General features: G+C 40.4%; 2 protein-coding genes and 2 long non-coding RNA genes across 10 annotated transcripts; 2 read left to right on the top strand and 2 right to left on the bottom strand.

Annotated features, from left to right (window-relative positions):
• Positions 1-551: 551 nt before the first annotated feature.
• Positions 552-5,230, bottom strand: LOC111837816 (uncharacterized). 2 transcript variants are annotated; one of them, XR_002836743.2, is made up of 3 exons: positions 2,906-3,175; positions 1,490-1,611; positions 552-986 (listed from the first exon to the last, which is right to left on the bottom strand). It is a non-coding gene; the product is annotated as an uncharacterized lncRNA (long non-coding RNA). The 2 variants fall into 2 exon arrangements; XR_002836742.2 differs by lacking the exon at positions 552-986 and adding an exon at positions 5,032-5,230 and having other exon boundaries at positions 1,261-1,611; positions 2,906-3,003.
• Positions 4,333-12,813, top strand: nme6 (NME/NM23 nucleoside diphosphate kinase 6). 5 transcript variants are annotated; one of them, XM_023800124.2, is made up of 6 exons: positions 4,376-4,400; positions 5,908-6,001; positions 6,824-6,926; positions 9,290-9,329; positions 9,921-10,081; positions 10,923-12,813. In XM_023800124.2, the coding sequence occupies exons 2-6, from the start codon at positions 5,909-5,911 to the stop codon at positions 11,072-11,074; spliced, it is 549 nt and encodes a 182-aa protein (XP_023655892.2). In that variant the 5' UTR covers positions 4,376-4,400; position 5,908; the 3' UTR covers positions 11,075-12,813. The 5 variants fall into 5 exon arrangements, with proteins under 5 accessions (XP_023655912.2, XP_072558727.1, XP_023655892.2 ...); XM_023800134.2 differs by having other exon boundaries at positions 4,383-4,424; XM_023800117.2 differs by lacking the exon at positions 4,376-4,400 and adding an exon at positions 5,325-5,489.
• On the bottom strand, positions 11,738-17,517 carry baalcb (BAALC binder of MAP3K1 and KLF4 b). 2 transcript variants are annotated; one of them, XM_023800159.2, is made up of 4 exons: positions 17,188-17,517; positions 15,562-15,970; positions 13,208-13,392; positions 11,738-13,130 (listed from the first exon to the last, which is right to left on the bottom strand). In XM_023800159.2, exons 2-4 carry the CDS (start codon positions 15,743-15,745, stop codon positions 12,957-12,959), a joined length of 543 nt encoding a protein of 180 aa, XP_023655927.1. In that variant the 5' UTR covers positions 15,746-15,970; positions 17,188-17,517; the 3' UTR covers positions 11,738-12,956. The 2 variants fall into 2 exon arrangements, with proteins under 2 accessions (XP_023655927.1, XP_023655923.1); XM_023800155.2 differs by having other exon boundaries at positions 15,562-15,973.
• Positions 13,386-16,530, top strand: LOC140580909 (uncharacterized). Its single transcript, XR_011984065.1, has 2 exons — positions 13,386-14,675; positions 15,533-16,530. It is a non-coding gene; the product is annotated as an uncharacterized lncRNA (long non-coding RNA).
• Positions 17,518-19,706: the final 2,189 nt, after the last annotated feature.

The following is a 19,706-nucleotide window of genomic DNA, read 5'->3' on the forward strand; positions in this document are numbered from 1 at the left end:
TTAGCACAGAGCAGCGGAAAATGGTCAAAAGAACACTGCTGAAATTAAACCTCATATCTCCGCTGATATATAAATCCAATGTGACGTTTCCGCGGGTCTGTATATATTATTGTATTAGTTCCACGTCTACCACATATGTGTGACCTCTATACATGCAAGTTGAATTTCTCATGAAGAAAAAAATTTTTTTCCCAAGATAAGACAGATATATATCCAAGACGTATTTAGTATGAGTAACGTACTAAAGTCTACAGGTTTCAAAGCACATCATAAGCTTCATACATATACACCTAAAGATATTCTTACATTTCTGTAAATCATGTTTAATGCTCTAATGAAATTTCCTTAGGTTTGATCAGTTTTCATGTAGATAGCCCTACCAGATTAATGTTTTTCAGTAAATCCTTGCCCAAACAAGTTTTTTTTTTCCACTAAATAGCTCACTTGAATACACTTCTGTTTAAAACGATACCCCCTATACGTAGGCCTGTCCTTGTGCTGCCCAGTATCCCGTCAGGTTGCAGTGAGACTGAGGAAATAAGAAAACAGAGACGATTGTGTGAGTTAAACACTTTGCTGTGTCGTTTTAGAAATTTATTTATTGCACAATAAAATCCAGTGTCCTGCATTGTGGTGTTTGCACCAAAATTATATGTTTATCAGATTTGAGGCAGCATGATACCTTTCCTTAGCACAGAGGCTGCATCTCATCCCTGCCAGAGTCACGGGAACGAGCACGAAGTGCCCCCCATCCACAGTAGCTAAGGTCAACACCTGTGATCTAAAATCAGCCTGGGATAGGAACCGGGCTCCCATTCACAGAAAGCTATGGCACTAAAACTGGCTTATATTGAAATCCAACGCCGTGGCTATTCCCGAGGTATACGGTATCCGCAAATAGCTTGGCGCATTCTGGCCACCCTCTTCCTCCGACAGTGCCCGCAGAGTATCACCGTGTAACCTGCTTAGCCTCAGCACGCAGGATCCTAGCGTAACACACAAACACAAGAGAGGTCATATACCTCGAATTAGTGCACTTTTAATTGTAGTTGAATAAAACTATGATTAATACACATGGCTTAATTTCATTTACATTTATTTTATACACATATTCTAAATATTGGAAAAGAGTGCAAATATTCTTTCTGGGATATTACTCTGGAATCCTGCCCAGGGTATACTTGTATCATGTGCCCTATGCTGCCAAGGATAGGCTCCACCCCCCACCCCCACCCCCACCCCCACCCCCACCCCCCCATGACTCTGGCCATGATCAGAAATTATAAGTCGGATGGATGGATGGAATATTCCACTGATGATTTGCTATAGAAGAGTGAACAGTGTAGTTTCCTCCTGTAAGATATTATTCAGATTGTCAAACTATCATGTTTCCTGAGGTGAATGTCATGGGAGGCCTTATTGGAAAATGCTTTAGGTTGCTGGCTGTGCTTCCCACACGCACGGTCAGCCCTGCTTTGAGAAGGTGAACCTCAAAACCCGCTCAGTGACTGAGTGGCGTGTCAGCCTGAAGTCAGCAGCTGTCCTCCGAGCAGAAGGACCCCAAACAGCAACATCTCTGCCCCCTCCGCTGCTTTGACCTGCTCCCTGGTCCTGGGGAAAGATGAAGACCAGCCGTACTGTAACTGTCCCCTGCCTTCCGCTGTAACAGGAGGCTGGGGGTGTGCATATATGCCCCCCCAAAAAAATAATCCTGTGCCCATCCCAGGCTCTTAAGCAACCAACAATGATTTCAAATGTAAAAACTGCAAGTTGAGTAATTTGGCAGGATACTGACATCCAGCCAAGTTCCTTTGTCCATTGTGTGGTCACAGTTTATACTAGTAAACACAGGACATGAGGCAAGGGACACCTTCAGATTTCTGACCAAAAATCTGCATGGCTCTACAGAAGTACCTTGTGTGTAGTTTGAAACATCTGGGAAATTGATTACTAATGAACATCAGTGGATGGATGGATATCTGAATGACTATATTTAATATTTAAAACTTGGGTCAGAGACAGATAAAAACCTTTATAATAATAACACTGAGAAATACATATATATATATATATATATGAAATTAACTTTCATTGTGAGAATCACTACCGCTCATTTCACTGTGAGGTGAAGCATTATCGAAAGCGCAACAAAAATACAAACTACATCCATCCAGCTTCTTGGGATTCATTGTGAACCGTGTGTAGATGGATAGGAGAGAAGCCCCCAGTTCACTGAGAGATGATGGAGATAGAAAAATGTTCTATACTTTAGACTCCGGCTCTTTCCATAAAGTTTCAGTGGTGTTTGACAGAAGGTGTTTGACTTCATTCATTCAGGTATTCATGTAACGACTCTAGAATTTGTTTACATTTACATCCAAATGTATTTATATAGCAGATGCTTTTGTCCGAAGAGATCACACTTCCTCTCTGCAAACGTGCTTTACGTCTTCATATGCTGTCATGAATTTTGAGGCTGTTCCCCACATTAAATTATTTTACCATTTCTAGTTTTGGAGTCCTGACCTCTAGTGCAGACCCCAATTATCTGGCTCCCTCTGAACTTTGTTAGTAGCCTCAGGTTAGTTTGAAATAAGTAATCGCATACTAACATACTATGTGTCAGGCCTTTTTATAGCTGACACCTCCTGCTAATTGGCACCCAAAACAATGACTCACCTTGTAGCTACAACTGTAATTTGTCTAGTTACAAATTGGTGATTCATATACTTCAAAGTTGATAATCTTTTTCAGGTGGTGCTTCAGTTATTTTGCCCCCTCTCTGTATTAAACCAGTAATCAAACCAACAGGAAAAAAGGCAAATAATATTTTGAGTCCAAAGTGTCTATTTCATGAAGTGCTGCGATCCCTATTGCATCGGTGACGGAGTACATGCTGACTCACCAGTTGTCGTGACATGGCAGGGCCACGTTTCCGTCGGCGTGCCAGTTGCTCTGAATTAAGTTCACACAGCTGTTCCCATGAGCTCAGGCACCGGCTGCCTGAAAGGCCCCAGATTGTCAAGGGTGGAAAAGAAAAGGTCAAAGGGCGTCTGCGTTCAGTCACAATGGAGAACAGGTGGAAAGCTTGTCAAGGCCACACAAAGGTAGCTTCATCCTGTGAAAAGCACTGAAATAAATGTTTTTGGACAATAAACTTTGTCACACAACTAAGCAGTTTACGTATTTATATAGCCTTTGTGTATATATGCCTGAATATATTTCATACATGTAAGTACAGCTTATTTAGACTGAAGTAATTGAGACAAAAGCAGAAAAGCTCATTACTGACATATTACATGCTATATGTGCAACTCTTTCTCCAGTGCTAACTCACACTTATTACTGCTCATTCATTGAATGCTCAACCTAGCCTCTCTTATGCCAACTTTATGTTTGTGAAGTACTACCTACCTCCATTGTATATTGTTTTGTACAAAAACATCTACCAAATAAATGAATGTAAACGTATGTGTAAGTAGAGTAACACAGTATGGTTGTGTGAATGTATAATTGTACTTGTGCCCTAATTACTGTGGTCATGCACCTAAGACCAGTCATGTGACAGGAACTATTCTTGGCCAATACTGTTCTCTAGCCCACTCAAGTTGGAGAGCTCCAGGCTGAAGCACTTTACAATTCATCTGGGGAGGATCTTGTATTCTTCACCATTAATTGGCAGTTAATCCCCCACTGTAAAGACCATATTAAGTTTTGCATCTACATGGATAAAAATACATGCCACTTTGAACTTCGTGGCTGATGTAATACGGTGCAATGCATTCCAAACCTTCACAATAAAATGTCTACTAAAGTAACAACAATAATACTCTTAAAAAGGCAACAATAACAGGAATCCACAGGATAACTCAACAAATTGTTTAAATGACAGAATTATTGGGCTTGGATTAATGGACATTGTGGATAAATGCGGTAACATTTTTATTTATCTCTGTGGCAGATAACATGGCAATGAAAGATGTTAACTCCTAAACTGCAGATTACAGTTCAGGTCCCAGGAGAAATCTGGTTGTTGTACTCCATCCTACTCTATAAAGGGATGTGCATTGTACATGTGTTCAGTTAGGTCAGCAAAGTAGATAATGTTTTTTAAAGAAATTATCAAAGCTAAGCAAACATTTTAGTGCTTAATTGTAAATTACAAGATTTAACAAAAAGAAAAACCACTGCTTTATAAATGTCTATTATTTTATCATTTGGAATTCAATGATAAAATGATCACATTAAACACGCATTACTAGCTATATGAGGCATATAATCCTGTCATGTGACTAGTATGTCACAAGGTCGTAAAAAAGTACTGATGCCTAAGCCCTGAAACTGGAATGCAGCTGCTCCTTCTGGAAGAGCTGACAACTGCTGGGCTAATGGCAGCACTGGTAAGAAGACTACGATCTGTCTCGGTAGGAGCACTGCTGCTGTGGCATGCATAATTAAACTGCGGACTCTGTTATACCATTAGACCAAGCTGATTCGCCTAGTATTAATAAAATGAGCTAGTCTCTTTCTGATAGCCACACGCCTTCAACCATTACATCCCCAGTAGTCAGCCAGTCCTTATTAAAATGAGTCAGTTTCTTGCACATTGCCACATTGCGACACCCCCTTCAAATACTCCATCCTCAGTAATCAGACAATAGTAAACTGAATATATATCGCTCTTACAATATTGCTGCCAGTCCTACACTGGAAAATGCGTTATACTGAAGGTAAATTGGCATTAAAGCAGTCAATATCTAGTCTTATTTATTTGTTTGTTCATTTTTCTGAAAATCAACTAAGACTCAGTTTTAGAACGCAACAAATTCAACAACATTTTAATAAAAATATTTCAGTAATTACAAGCAAACGATTTATACTATACATGCTCGCAACTACACACTACATGAGGAATTTAAATATACCAATTAATCTAAATATATGGTTTTACCCACGTGACACAAGCCAAACAGAACAAGGGTGAGATTCGAACCCCTCACTTTGGACGTCAGCGGAAACAGGTATACTCACTGAAATGAACTGGCACATTGTAGCCTAATGGTTAATGCACTCGTCACTAAAGTCGATTTCGGAATCCTGCATCTGTGTACCTTTATTTTTACCCTAGCATATATCCCAGAGATCAACTGCATATGTTAGCTTTACATTTCAGATAATTCATTTAATTATGTCTGATTATATAAGCTGTGTTTATAAGTAGCCTAAAGTTCCCATCATAAATTTCAACAGACTACAAAAATCCCATTTGCGGAACGTAAATTAGAATGATGGAATTTGGGGGGAAAATGTTTAGAGACGGACCGACACTAAACCGGCATATGCTAACCAGCGTCAGTCGTTTTACTGTCAATAACGTTATTTTTGTAACGTATAAATATTCAGTTTTATAAACATTCGATGTCAAGAGCAGTTATTGGTGAATATGGTCACGAACAAAATCTGCTACTTAGCCGTTAGCCACGCTTGAGGTCAGTGATCACATATTCTGAAGGCTAGCTAACCTTATAAATAATTAGTTGAAATTATGTGCCTTTGAGAACAAAAAATATGTAGTCTGTATAGAAGAACTTCGGCATCTAAAATATTAAATAAGCTATTGTTGTTTAGCTACTACTCTTTCTAGTAGTTGCTTACTGGTGCCAGTTTTTTGGAAATATTTCTCTTAATGTATCACAAAACTTTCGCCTGGTGTGACTTACATACTTAAATAACGAACTTTATTTATTTATCAGCTATTGAAATATGCTTAGTATTTAGAGAAAACCCGTATTTGGCTTTCCACAAGGAGCTGACTTCTCAGTATATCTATATCAAATTTATACTGAGTAGAAATTAACGTTTAGCACTAAATATATTCTGTAATAAATGTTTGTGTTCCGGATTCAGGATGCTTTTGACTACACTACGCCGTGGGAAAGCCCTACAGCTCACTCTCGCGATCATAAAACCCGATGCGGTGGCTCATCCTTTGATACTGGAGGTAAATGCATTTATATTTCTCTACATTTATGGTTTTGTTCAAAGCTATTTGTAAATTTATACAGTTTAATGTTTTACCACTATCCCTGTGGCTGAACGGTGTTAGCTATAAATTGTTGGCCGTATTGTTTCAGATACATTAAAATCGTATATTGAAGTGGATCTATTGATTTACAACAGCTAATAGCTTAGTGTGCAGTAAACCTTAAAAGGACAGCAGATTTCAAAAAGCTCAACTAATAAAAAAAAAAAAAAAAAAAAAAAACTATTGCCAGTGGCAATGCATTCTCGCTACATGGAGTTTCCCACCAGCATAGAAGAAATGAAAATTAATAATCTCTCAGCTTAATTAGTTTTTTTTTTTTGCTTTTCATTTGGAGGAGCAATGCATTGATTATAGCTGTCTGCTATTTTCAATATTATGTGACATTACCCTTTTGAATGCATGTTTATTAATAGAGGAAGGAGACAAAAACATTAATTAACTTGCTTCTTTCATAATATCCGACTCAATTTCCTTCAGCATAAAAGACTGAAGGCATACTTGATTGTACTGCTTTTATCTGCTTGAATTTTGTTCGTTTTTTATTAGCTTAGATGACGGAACAGGGAGTGATTTTCTTACAAAATAACAGCTATCATCTCATGTTAGAGGCAGATTTAAAAAGTGCATGCCGTTTGATTTTAAAAACAAAATGAATGCAAGTCTCTCTGAAGTCTTTTCATGTGTATGCAAGAAATGTATGTCTGTCTTTAGACGCTGACCATAGTTTTTGTTGGGTAATGTAGCGCATGGTACAACTTAGGTGCTGTTTCATTACAGGCTCTCCACCAAAAAATCCTCGAGAACAACTTCATTGTCATTAGATCGAGAGAGCTGGTGTGGAAGAGGCAAGAGTCAGAAAGGTTTTACGCGGAACATGCAGGTAGTATGTTGAGGAAACAGATGGGGGGGTGGGGGCAGGTATTTTGTCATTTGAGCATGCAGCATGTGGATGTGAAAAACTGCCACAGGTGCTGAAAACCACACCCAGGGACGAGTGCCATTTTATGGAAAATGTGTCACAAAGCTATATGGTCAGGTGACTCTGCCTCTCTAGAATGGGTGACAGTGCCTTTATGCTCCATTTTCACAATTGATAAGTTCAGTCAGTAGTTTTATTATCATTTCAATGTAATTTTAATTTAAGAGTACATGTCACAAAATCAGTGACGTTTTAGTTTCACTTTTGGAAGAGGCACAAATCGGAATTGTCTTAGTGAAACATCGCAAAAACAGGTGCATATAGAACAGATACAAATACAAAATACATACAGAATATACAGGTATAACTGTGGATTAAAAAAAATCTCATGAGGCCCATGTGATTCATTAACTCTCATTTATGTGTATAATTAATTCTGTTTGGTCTCCTTGTATCATGGTTTTTTTTCCTCTGGTGTTTGATGTCAATTTTATCACCATGGTGATATTTTTGCAGGCCTATATGAATGGCGGGGGCGGGGGAGGGGGGGTAGCCTTGTGAACTGGCAGGGTTGTGGAGGGTTTTGTTAAATGTCACCATTTGCAGCAGCATGTAGGAGGGCTGGCTTTCACGTTGACCACTGGGGGGCAGCGTTCGCGCCCTGCACTCTGCATGCCCTGCAGCTCAGGCACACACCTGGTTCTCCCTGTTCATGTTCTTGATTTTAAAAGTTGCCTCGACTCTTCAGGTCTAAAGATGCTGAGCGGAAACATGCTACTACAGAGTCTGACCAGATTAGCAGATGAATTAGATTTTAAGGTTTTTTTTTTTGAGATTTGGTACTCTGTGACAAGAATATAGTTCATTTAATTCTAATTTAATTAAACTATTTAGTTTTCTGTGTTAGGATGCACCTGCTTTTAGCCCATTTTAGCTGCAGTTCAAATTTGTGATTTGTTTTTTTTTCCATTATGTTAACATCAATGGGATTTGATGCACTCTTCTCACAGAGACAGCTTGTGTCTGTCCTGCTCCCACGGCCTGACTGCTTCGTCACCGCAGCCTTGCACAGGTCATCTGTGTCTCAGTTTGCTGCTGTATACACAGACTGACATCTCTTTCCTAAGATCGAAAGTGTGTTAAGGAATATTGCAGATCTCTGTTTCATTGGCAAAAAATTTTAAGGGTTACTGTGAGGTTATTTGTATGGATTAGTTCGTGCTTATCTCTCATTCTGAGCTATAGTATTTTTATGTACCCCCCAGCAACCCAGTAAGTGTGACTGACAGGATCTGTAATCTCCCCGTTTTTTAATTTAATTTTACTCTTTGTCTTGCATGCAGTCCCAGTGTTTTGTTTACATTCCTCCATGTTCTGATGTCGCTCCCGCATCTGCACTCTCTCCTCACACTTAACACGCTAAGTATTTAGAGCTGAACATGATGTCTTTTTCCAGGCTACCAAATACACATGAAAATCAAATTCACTCCGCTGTGTGAATTTTGCCGTTTCTTTAGATGCTGTGTGTTGTGGTGTTAAATGATGGGACTGAAATGGAAATAAATCAGAATCTGTGTGTGATGTCCTACACGTTTAACAAACCAAGAGTAAGGCTTGCTGTAAGCATGTCGAGAAGGTGCATTGTATATGCATATGTGGGGCTCAGAGTGTTATGTGACAGTTAAACGTGAGGTCTGTTTAGTGACACTGCTGCCATCAGCTGATTCTGGCAGGGAAGAGGCTGTACATTGAACAGGCAGCCGCATTGCAATGTGAGCTTATACCATTCATTTTCATTTGATAATCAAAGGACCCCCTCCCTGCTAGAGCAGCACTGCTTCGACTCATTCATCCCTCAAGACCTTTTCCCCATTTTCATTCCGCTCTTGACGTCACTAGATTCTGGTTAATGCCAGTATCTCCCCCCCCCCCAGGATCATACAACAGCATGTTATGGAGTCACGCGTCGCCATCCAAGCTTTTGTACACGATAGATCTGGGTCTCCCTGGAGGGGATTTAATGGAGTAACAAGCAACATCCCATTGATCGCTGTTTAATAGGATGCTTGCTATTCCACCACGAGCTCCCAAGTAAGTCGTGCTCAGCAGGCTGTGTAACAGAACCAGCGGGGGTCTGTATGGATCATACCAGCCTTAAGGTGAAAACCTCCTATTTTCCTCTGCTGCAACAATACTAATGTGAAAGCAGAGGATATCTAAGCAGCAGAAGTGCTGTGTTACAATTGCCTTCTAAATGACAAGTCCTCATTAAACCATCCATTTTGGATGAGTCACCATATTTTATTTGTCTTTTGGTCTTTCAGGAAGATTTTTCTACCAAAGGCTGGTTGAATACATGTCCAGGTAAGGAGAAAGGCACTTAGGATTTAGCCTGTATACAGCACACAGCAAAGTGAATTTTCCTCTTTTGTTGCTAAAGTTCCACTTCAGCTTAGTCACCAGTGGTTCTTGCATAAGGAGTAGAAAGGTGGAGCTGTGTTCTTCATTTCCATCTCATTGATATAGAACGTTATTAGCAGCTGGAGGACCTTTTGTTTTTACAATGTTGATTGACTGTAATATAGTAAGAAACACAATCATAATTAAGTAATAATAATTGTCAGTCCATTGATGCCATTCAGTAATTAGTGGAACATTGTATGGCAGGATATCTTATGGGCATCTGTAGAAAGATGTACAGATCAAATGTATAGTGAAGGTGGTTGTGAATCTTTGGTAATTTTTAAGACTTATTCAGTGTTCAATTGCAATGTATTGAAGTAGCATCAAGGAATCCAGGTGTTTCCTGCGAATGTATTTTGGACGTCACTCAGTGACTCACCATGCTGAAGACCATTACCCGTAGGGTTAGCTTTGGCTCATAGCATTTGGCTCATATGGCTGTTTCTTCCACTATTATGGAACAAAATACATTGTACTGATTGGTTGTTGCAGTGGCCCAATGCAGGCGTACATCCTGGCCCGGGACGACGCCATCTCTCGCTGGAGGGAGCTGATGGGTCCCACCAAAGTGTTCCGGGCTCGGTACACGTCCCCGAGCAGCATGCGAGCCCTGTATGGGCTAACAGACACCAGGAACACTACTCATGGCTCAGGTAGTCTCTCTGTCCAATGACTGGCCATGTCGAGGTTTCAACGGGTCGCTTGGTTTGCATGTCAGAGCATAACTGTGTAGGGAATGTCGTCATGCTTCTGGCTCTCCTTTCCACAAAATAACTTCATTATATTTATACATTTTTGCATTTGTTGTATATACACTGTCATAAAAAAAAGTACCAATTTGTATCTTTGCTTGTCATGTGGGCTGTATACCAGTGTTGGGTCTGCCAAATGTACCTTAGCTTAAGGTAAATGTACCTTTTTTAGGTACACAAATGGACTCCGAGCTACATCCCCAAGGTGCAAACAACATTAATGTACCCCCAGTGGTACAACAATTACCTACAGTTATACGGTACAATTGGCTGACCCTTGAGGGTACAAGCAAAGGTACAAATTAGTACTCCTTCCTTTTTTCTGACAGTGTAGATCAGGGGTGGCCAATCTTATCCGCAAACGGCCGGTGTGTATGCAGGTTTTTGGAATAACCTGTAGGTCAGCTGTTCAAACCCAGTTGTGAGGACTCTTCAGCCAATCAGTCCTCTAATTAGTAATCTAATTAGGGAGTTGCAGCGAAAACCTGCATACACACCGGCCCGTTGCGGATAAGATTGGCCACCCCTGGTGTAGATGATAAGTATTTGCACACTACCTGTACAGTGGCTGTTTTATTTTCTTTAGTACCTTTATAGAGGAAAAATCCTAACAAACCTAAAAGTTCGGTGATGGTCATCTGCTGGTGTGCCAAGGAGATCTTGCTCCTTGTTGCCCGGTATTTCCTGAGGGGTGGAGCTACCAGTGTCCTCTCGTACCCACCCTTGAATTATGTGCCCCCAGATTCGGTGGAGTCGGCCCACAGAGAGATCGCCTTCTTCTTTCCGGAGTTCAATGTGCGAGAGTGGATGGAAAGGAGCGAACCATTTTTCCGGATGGGGCATGTGGAATATGACCAGCAGAGAAGGATACACACCGTGCTGGGAACAGCATGACAGCCGGAGAGGCTGACAGGTCAAACACCCACACCAGGGCGCGATGCCTCTCAGGGGATCGAGTTGCGGCCACCATCCTTGAGCGCTCAATTCTGCTTTTTTGCATCGAGACAACGCTGGAATCGTCTCAAATTGCCAGGAAACATGAGCACGAAATATAAGCTTAACGCTTCACCCACAGCAAAAGCTGTCGCCGTTAATTCAGCCGGACACATGTAAACAGCATCGGCGTTAAATTAGCACTGTGGCTGTTTCTCTGCAATCGTAGTGAACTGTTTTGACAGAAGTGCGACTGATAAATTATACCAGAGTAAAGACAAAAGGTCGTGAAAGAAAGCAAACTAACAGCAAACAATCAAGATTGGCCAGAATGTTTTAGGCTATATTCACTTCTATTGTAAATAAATCACATTTACATATTTGGAAGAATTTTCTAGTTCATACTTTATCATTTACATTAAACGTATAGACTGTAATATGAAATTGTTGGAATGAAAGTTACAATTTTCATTACCTCCTATAATTGAAATATGGTATAAGCAGTTCAGCTATATCCATCATGATCCGTGTTGTTTAATTGTTCTGGCTGGGCTCCAGTCCCGATTTCACACCACTTGTAAGGAAACATAGGGAATGGCAGGTCTTCAGGGTTTTTGCAAGTGATTCTTTCAGTAAAACATAAGATTTTATTTGTACAATCTCGATTTGGCAGTTGATCTTGAACAGAATGAATTCTTCCACGTGCAGCTTTGTCAAAGCTGCCGGCATTCCAACATTGCGTGAAGTATGGTTCACCTAACGTACGTAAGGCATGTGTGGTCAGTGGGACCACTGTGTACTCTGAGATGGGCAGCAGACAGTGACAGTCTTTGGTGGTCATGCTTTGACTAAAGATAACGGATCAGAACTTCGATGAAGGATTATACTGCGAGTTATTTGTCTGACCTCAGAAATAAAGGAATTGCTGAGAAATTAAATATGTAACTTTAAAACACTGATGAGCTTTGCTCTTCATTACAAATGACAACTAGGGAAGTTGTAGACGTGATGACCGGCATCTGTTGCAACGTAGGTTCTGTGTCTGTATATACAGTCACATGCCCTTTTTAAGGCCCATCTGCAGAAGTAAAAACCTGCACTTCCTCACTGGCAGTTGCAGTTTGACACCATACGCCCCACCAGCATTTGACTGAGAGTTAAATGCCGTTTTTGTTATGAGCAAATGCCCTGCAGGTGTCGCTGAAAGTAAGTTACACTAAACGCTCCATTTCAAATATGCTGGAGTCCCCCGCTGATATTACAGAATTACAGGAAATGACACAATACAACCTGGAAGACAGTAATATACATAGCTGTGCTGGGAAAATAGGCTGAATGTTATTTGGCCCAGTTTTTATGTACGTAAAACGGTGCTTTTAAATGCATTCGTCCATCCACCTTCCTTCTCCAGTGGAGGGTCGCAGTGAAACTGGAGCTCATCCCAGGAAGCTCATGGGACACCCTGGATGACACATTTATACTTAATAATATAAATGCTATTGTCTTTGAAATTACGTTATTACAATATATCATTTAATCACGTTAACTTACTTAATCGTATTGTAATTCTGCCTAGTAACCGATTTCATCTGGTTTACGTGAGGTCAGGACATCTCTGAAGCAGCTTATCAGTGCTTATTCCATGATGTTCAAGATTTATAGTAGCAGTTGTTTAATGGGAAAATAAAAATGAATAATGACTCAGTTGTTCACATCATTGTCCCTCCTGCAGCATGACATGCTCCAAGGTGACAGCACATTTTAAGGGGTGGGGGGGGGGGTGACACTTGCAGTCTGTCAGAGTTACGCCCTTAGGGATAGCCGTCTTTCTTTAGTGAGTCCTTCACTTCATGCCCTTAGCTGCCACTGGCTCTGTGGGCCCATCTGCTGGCTTCATGACCTCGAAGGTCGTGTGGGACGTCTCCTTGATCTTCCCGCTCTTGTCCACCTGTCTGATGCTCTTCGTCACAGTGATAGTCACCTGCTTGGAGGACATCCGGTTGTCCTGCCACTTGGTCTGTTGAAACAGAGAGTCGTGATTTACTCCGTGCTCGATTAAAACGATAAATAAAATGGAATGGAGATGCTACGTACGATCTCCTCGGTACACAGGACTCTCTTCTGTAAGGTGGTGCCCGGAGAGGGCGCCACCACTTGGTCCTGTGAGGTATTGTTACTTCCTGTCTTCACCTCAGTTCGGCCAGCCTCAGATATGGCTGAACAAACCTTCAGATAAGCCTGAGCTGGAGCTGGGAGTCCATCGTCGAAGAAATCTGAAACTAACCAGATATGGGTGCAAAAACTGTTTTTAGACATGCCAATGGATATCTATATTGTGATCTGCTTTGCATCCATATTCTGCTCCCGAATTAAATTAAATTAAAATTTAATTAAACTTATCACCTTTAGACAAAAACCATCTAGACTGGAGTTTTATCTGAAAAGCCTGATTATAACCTAAATGACAATCTAAATAAAAAAAAAAACACATTAAATATACTTTTATTTGTTCACAAGTTTCAAGAAGAAAAAAAAAAGAATATTTCTTTATTCTTCTGAGACAATTTCTCAGGCCTGAGAATTCATTCAGTGTAGATTATGTATTGTGACGGCAAGGAATTATTTACAAGATAATGGTCCTCATTCACACTTCCCTAGAAAACCAAATGCTAAAAAATTAGTGCTAAAAGTCAGGCCATTAATGCTGGAGATAAACGCTAAGGTCTGATCCCTCGCAGAGGTAATGTGTGAATAATGGTATTGCTGGTCTTCACCACCAGACTTAACTCACAGACCACTTTTAAAAATAATTACTGCAGCTTAACTTAGAGGGTTGAAAAGCGCACCTAATTAATGGGCTTCACATCCTCTGTCTGTGCAATAATAGCATAATAACATAAAATTACTTCAAAACACAGTTTGGACCGAAAAGTCCAACTAAGTAGTGTCAGGAGCAGATAATGACTGGTTGTGTGTACAGCATGTCTTCAATCGAAAGTTTCGAACCTGTACAATCCTTGCTCATTTGCTATCTGTATATCTAGTCTGCGCAGTGATCCAGTTCTGAAGCTGTGTCCATGGCAACAAGGCGCCTTGGATTTTCTCGGCTAATCAGTGCTGTTTCCTGATCTCCTTCATATACTGGTGTGCAACGCTTCTCCTCACCCTTTTGATCAAATATGCCTCAGAAAACCCCTATTTTGTGACTCATTCATAATGATGAGTGCTCAGAGAGGTAAAAATCATGTGTTATTTCTAAAAATCCATGAGAGATTTGCAGTATTTCCACTTGGGTATACACATTTCATGATCACCCATCTTCTGCTCATTCATCCTGGCCTGTCACAGAGGTCCTGGAGCCTGTCCCAGGGAGACCGTGACAATCTTTGGTGGCCACGGTACCAGGCTGGGGAACAACCTGGATGGGATGCCAGTGGGATGCCACCCACACACACAGTCATACACTGTGGGCAATTAATCTAACTGTATATTCTTGCAATGTGGGAAAGAATCAATGCAATTTGAAGATCACACACAAATTCCACAAACCCAGAGAGTGAAGGTATGACTTGAATATTAATAACAATTCAATTGATCAATTTAATTAAAATTATTAAAAATACTGGTTTATAGAACATTTTCCAAGCGTTTCATGCAAGCTATTATACTTATCTGCTTGCAGTTGAATCAGCTGACATCCAGTGCTGGGTGTGGTTTAAGCACAAGCCTTGTGTGTTAGAGTCCTATACTGCAACACCATATGCATTTAAACAAAGACTGAAAGTGAGACCATCAGAGGCCATTTTCGTAAGAAATCAATTTTGTTTATCCGGTCTGCTGAGCAATACGACGCTTACTGCTACTACACTGCTATGGTAATACTGCAGTGATCAAGATGACTGGCAGCGGTCAGCCAAAGGCAATACTTTCACCAATTCAGATGGTATCATGATTAATTTAGCAAAAAGATAAACACGACCGGAAAAGCAGAATGGCACTTTTCTATTTTTGCTTTCTTTTACTGTGTTTATCTTAACCCATGTAGAACAAAATGTTTACCTTTCTTTAAGGCAATACATTGTTTTGTTTTGTTTTTTTTTTTTGCAAAATTCAGGTCATATACTTTCAGTACCGCATAAAAGACCTTGTTAATAGTAGAACTGGCTGATGCTTTTTTCTCCCTCACTCACTACTATGACCTCAGCTGCACCTGTTACAAATGAACATAACACAACTGCAAACTACCTGCTTGCAAACATGACTGTCCCCAACACTGGGGTTTAGTCAGGAACAAATAAATTACAGCTAGCAGAGAATAACGTGGTGCATTACACATTTTAACCCAAAATGATAATGCACATTCAGTTAGGCTTTTTAAAATGATCATATCAGTGGTTATTTTTGCATTTTTTTTAAAAGGGGGACCAAGCGAAACACTGTATCCTCACCTGAGTTGAGGTTCTTCTCCGATGCGAAGCCCGACTCTGAGGAATTTTCCGAAGGGATGTTTTGGATGGAGGACAAAGCGATGTCCGTGTCTGTGCTTGTCAGCCAAGTGGACTCTGTTTCCTTGGTCCAGCTCTCCATGTACCTGGGCTCCAAAGCATCTGTCCTGCTGCCCCCACACCCCATCGTCCAGAGATCCAGTGGGGAATCTGCGAAAGCTCCTGGGCTTGAGGGCTTCAGAGAGACTGGCCAGCTCTTTGCCTTTCCTGCTCCCTTATGGAATGTGCACTTATGTGAAGCTCCACGTTGCAAACCAGGAGAGGAGCATCACTGCGATTCTCAAAACTGCATCGTTAAAGTCCTTTGGTCGAATTGCATGGAACCCAGTTGATGATTCCACACCAGGTCAATCTGCTGGAAGCATAATAATAATAATAATCATCATCATCATCATAATCATCAATTATTACACCTTTGTGTTGAATCCTTTGCCAAACCTTCATCCTTCAAGAAAACACTAATAAAAAATCCACGACCCTAGAATATTTTTTCCACACAACTCTATTTTTTTGTTTTTGTGTTTTTTGCCATTTTGATTGTAACAGTTTTGCTGTTGTGGATGGCACACAAAGCCATTTAGACCAGCTGTGTCAACTATTCTTACCATAATACTAAATCATAACACGTGAGCAGCAAATAATTAAATGTTTAGGTAGCCAACCTCAAAACGGAGTTTACGTTACATACTTATGTGGAGACCGTCGGTCTGTAGATGTTCATTTGATTCTTGACATTATCTATAATATGGTAGAAATGCACGTGCATTGGGCTAGATCTAACAGTAAAGGAATATAACCAAAAGAATGATTCCATTCGGAATTTGAAAGCCGTGACTAAAACGAAAAATGTTTATGTACACAGATTTAGGTTATACAACACTCATCATTTCAAAACATAAAAAGTTTGATTTATCAGACTCGTGAATATCTAATTGCATTTAAGCATTAAGTGTTTGCTGTGATTCATCCTATCATTAAAAGAGCACTGGATAGCTCCAGATGCTTATAAATAAATTAATAGTATATTATTAATAGTATATTTTTACGGGGACACACCTGAGCGCATTCTTTGAATGTTCTTCAGTTTTCGATGTCAAAAAGTAAATACAAAAAATACCCATTTCATATTAATCAAACAACATGTTATGAAGCACACCATTTTACAGATGTAAATATCTATGTATTAAAAGCAATCCTCCTCCGCGTTACAGTATCAAATTTATAGGCTAAGAACCAAGAAAATGGCTTCATAAACCGCTTCTTACGGTCTAAGTATTACCAATACTTTGTATGGCTGAGCGAAACAGCTAAAGCTGCCTTTTTTTTATTCTACGCGTTTAGGGTAATTTTTTGCAAAGCTTATCGAGGCATTGCTTACTCTAACGTACTCACAACTTTGTCGAGACAATGTCACATGAATGAATGTAGACACGCATTTTCGGCGGAGCGTCGTCGCAGGCATTTCTGATGTTACCGCACGGCGGCTTACGGCGCGCTCTCTGATTTCATGCGTAATTTGCGATTGAGTTTTGAATTTTGCAAAATCGTGTTTTATTTATGATCACTTACTCTTTTGGCGTCCATTTGATTGCGCTACAATTTCGTCCCGATCTCATCTGCTTCGTAGTATGCCAGATGTAAGTCGTACGCCGCAGTGGTGGTTGACGCTGTTGATACGCCCGCCTGAAAACGCCCCCTCCTTTGCTGATCCTCCGTGTCTAAATTAATCGTTTGCTGTGCTTAGCCGAGGATGTGGACTCAACTGGTGTAAAGTGTAAATGGTTAAAAACCGAACCAAATTAAGAGCTATCATGTTTCAACTCACAATGTAAAAATGCCAAATTCCTTTGCCCACCTGTAGTGACTATTCCTTATTAATTATTTTTCATATAGATAAACATATAGGGCTATTAGTTTTTAAATTAACTTTCTCCATTAAGAAAAATAACACAACACGAATAAAATCCAGAATTTTAATAAAATACTTAAAATTTGTAAATATCTGTTTGATTTAAATAGTCATATATAGATCTTCGTAGCAATCGGCATTTGACGCATGAATCTTTTATCAATAAAATTGTGTATAACGTCATTACAGCGCTTTAAGAAACTGCCCAAAATATAAACCGCGTTATAACTGCCGTGATACTGATTTTAACCCTGGGTTGGTGCCCTATCCTGGGTTGTTCCCCGCCTTGCGCCCGTAGCATCCGGGATAGGCTCCGGACCATGAATAGGATAAGCAGATTCAGAAAATCTATGGATGGATGGATGGATGGAATTATATTGCTATTAGGCCTACTCGTGGATGTGTCAGCTCTTAGTTCTGCTGTAGTAACATGCATGTGTTGTTGGCTGCGTGTGCAGTATCTCCTCACTCAGTTGTGATCCCTTTGAACACGGAATACCAAAGTAAACGTTTGATTTGGTCCATTCACCACATACACACTGAGCCATTAATATGGAATTCCGTGTAATAGTTTGTGTCATTCTCTGCATTGTCAGCGTTAATTTGCATGTTAATGATTTCTGTAGCCTAAATCTGAAAATTCCTTCGGTATTACTGAAGTATCCATCCATCCATCCGTTTGGTTTGTTCACTCAGATGGACTGCAGCTTACCACATTCTCTCTATAGCCTACATAGCAATATTTTTATTGAAGCGCATTAACATTACAAAATAAGTGATCTGGGAGCGAAGCAGACATACGTTGCTCTGCCAAAAACAAACTTAGTTCCCTGCAGTATTACACGTGTATCGGTTGTAACACTTTGGAATGGCAGATATAAATGCATGTGAAGATAATTTCATGTTTATATAGGCCTATCGCAGATTGTATTATGCAATCTTTTAGTGCGTTTACTACAAATATAATGTTGTTTTATGAAATGACTTGCAAAAAAATGTGAAACAAAAAAGGAAAACTCCATGGCTACGTATTATTCATGATGATTTCCCCCCATTTCTTTAATTCCCCTTCGTCTTTCGGCCCGCTTTGCAGTAGCGTACACGGCCGCGGTGAAGAAAGGGGCACACGCCAGTGGTCACTGTTATAATGTGTTATTATACTATTATAATATGTGGCATTGTGCTGCACGAGGTGTCTAACAACCGTAAACTAGATGCCACCCACTGCACGAACATTATGGACATACCAATTCCAGTAACCGTATATACACTCACCTAAAGGATTATTAGGAACACCATCCTAATACGGTGTTTGACCCCCTTTCGCCTTCAGAACTGCCTTAATTCTATGTGGCATTGATTCAACAAGGTGCTGAAAGCATTCTTTAGAAATGTTGGCCCATATTGATAGGATAGCATCTTGCAGTTGATGGAGATTTGTGGGATGCACATCCAGGGCACGAAGCTCCCGTTCCACTACATCCCAAAGATGCTCTATTGGGTTGAGATCTGGTGACTGTGGGGGCCATTTTAGTACAGTGAACTCATTGTCATGTTCAAGAAACCAATTTGAAATGATTCGAGCTTTGTGACATGGTGCATTATCCTGCTGGAAGTAGCCATCAGAGGATGGGTACATGGTGGTCATAAAGGGATGGACATGGTCAGAAACAATGCTCAGGTAGGCCGTGGCATTTAAACGATGCCCAATTGGCACTAAGGGGCCTAAAGTGTGCCAAGAAAACATCCCCCACACCATTACACCACCACCACCAGCCTGCACAGTGGTAACAAGGCATGATGGATCCATGTTCTCATTCTGTTTACGCCAAATTCTGACTCTACCATTTGAATGTCTCAACAGAAATCGAGACTCATCAGACCAGGCAACATTTTTCCAGTCTTGAACTGTCCAATTTTGGTGAGCTCGTGCAAATTGTAGTCTCTTTTTCCTATTTGTAGTGGAGATGAGTGGTACCCGGTGGGGTCTTCTGCTGTTGTAGCCCATCCGCCTCAAGGTTGTGCGTGTTGTGGCTTCACAAATGCTTTGCTGCACACCTTGGTTGTAACGAGTGGTTATTTCAGTCAAAGTTGCTCTTCTATCAGCTTGAATCAGTCGGCCCATTCTCCTCTGACCTCTAGCATCAACAAGGCATTTTCGCCCACAGGACTGCCGCAT

The sequence above is a fragment of the Paramormyrops kingsleyae genome, chromosome 19 (assembly GCF_048594095.1).
Source record: "Paramormyrops kingsleyae isolate MSU_618 chromosome 19, PKINGS_0.4, whole genome shotgun sequence".
Lineage (NCBI taxonomy): Eukaryota > Metazoa > Chordata > Actinopteri > Osteoglossiformes > Mormyridae > Paramormyrops > Paramormyrops kingsleyae.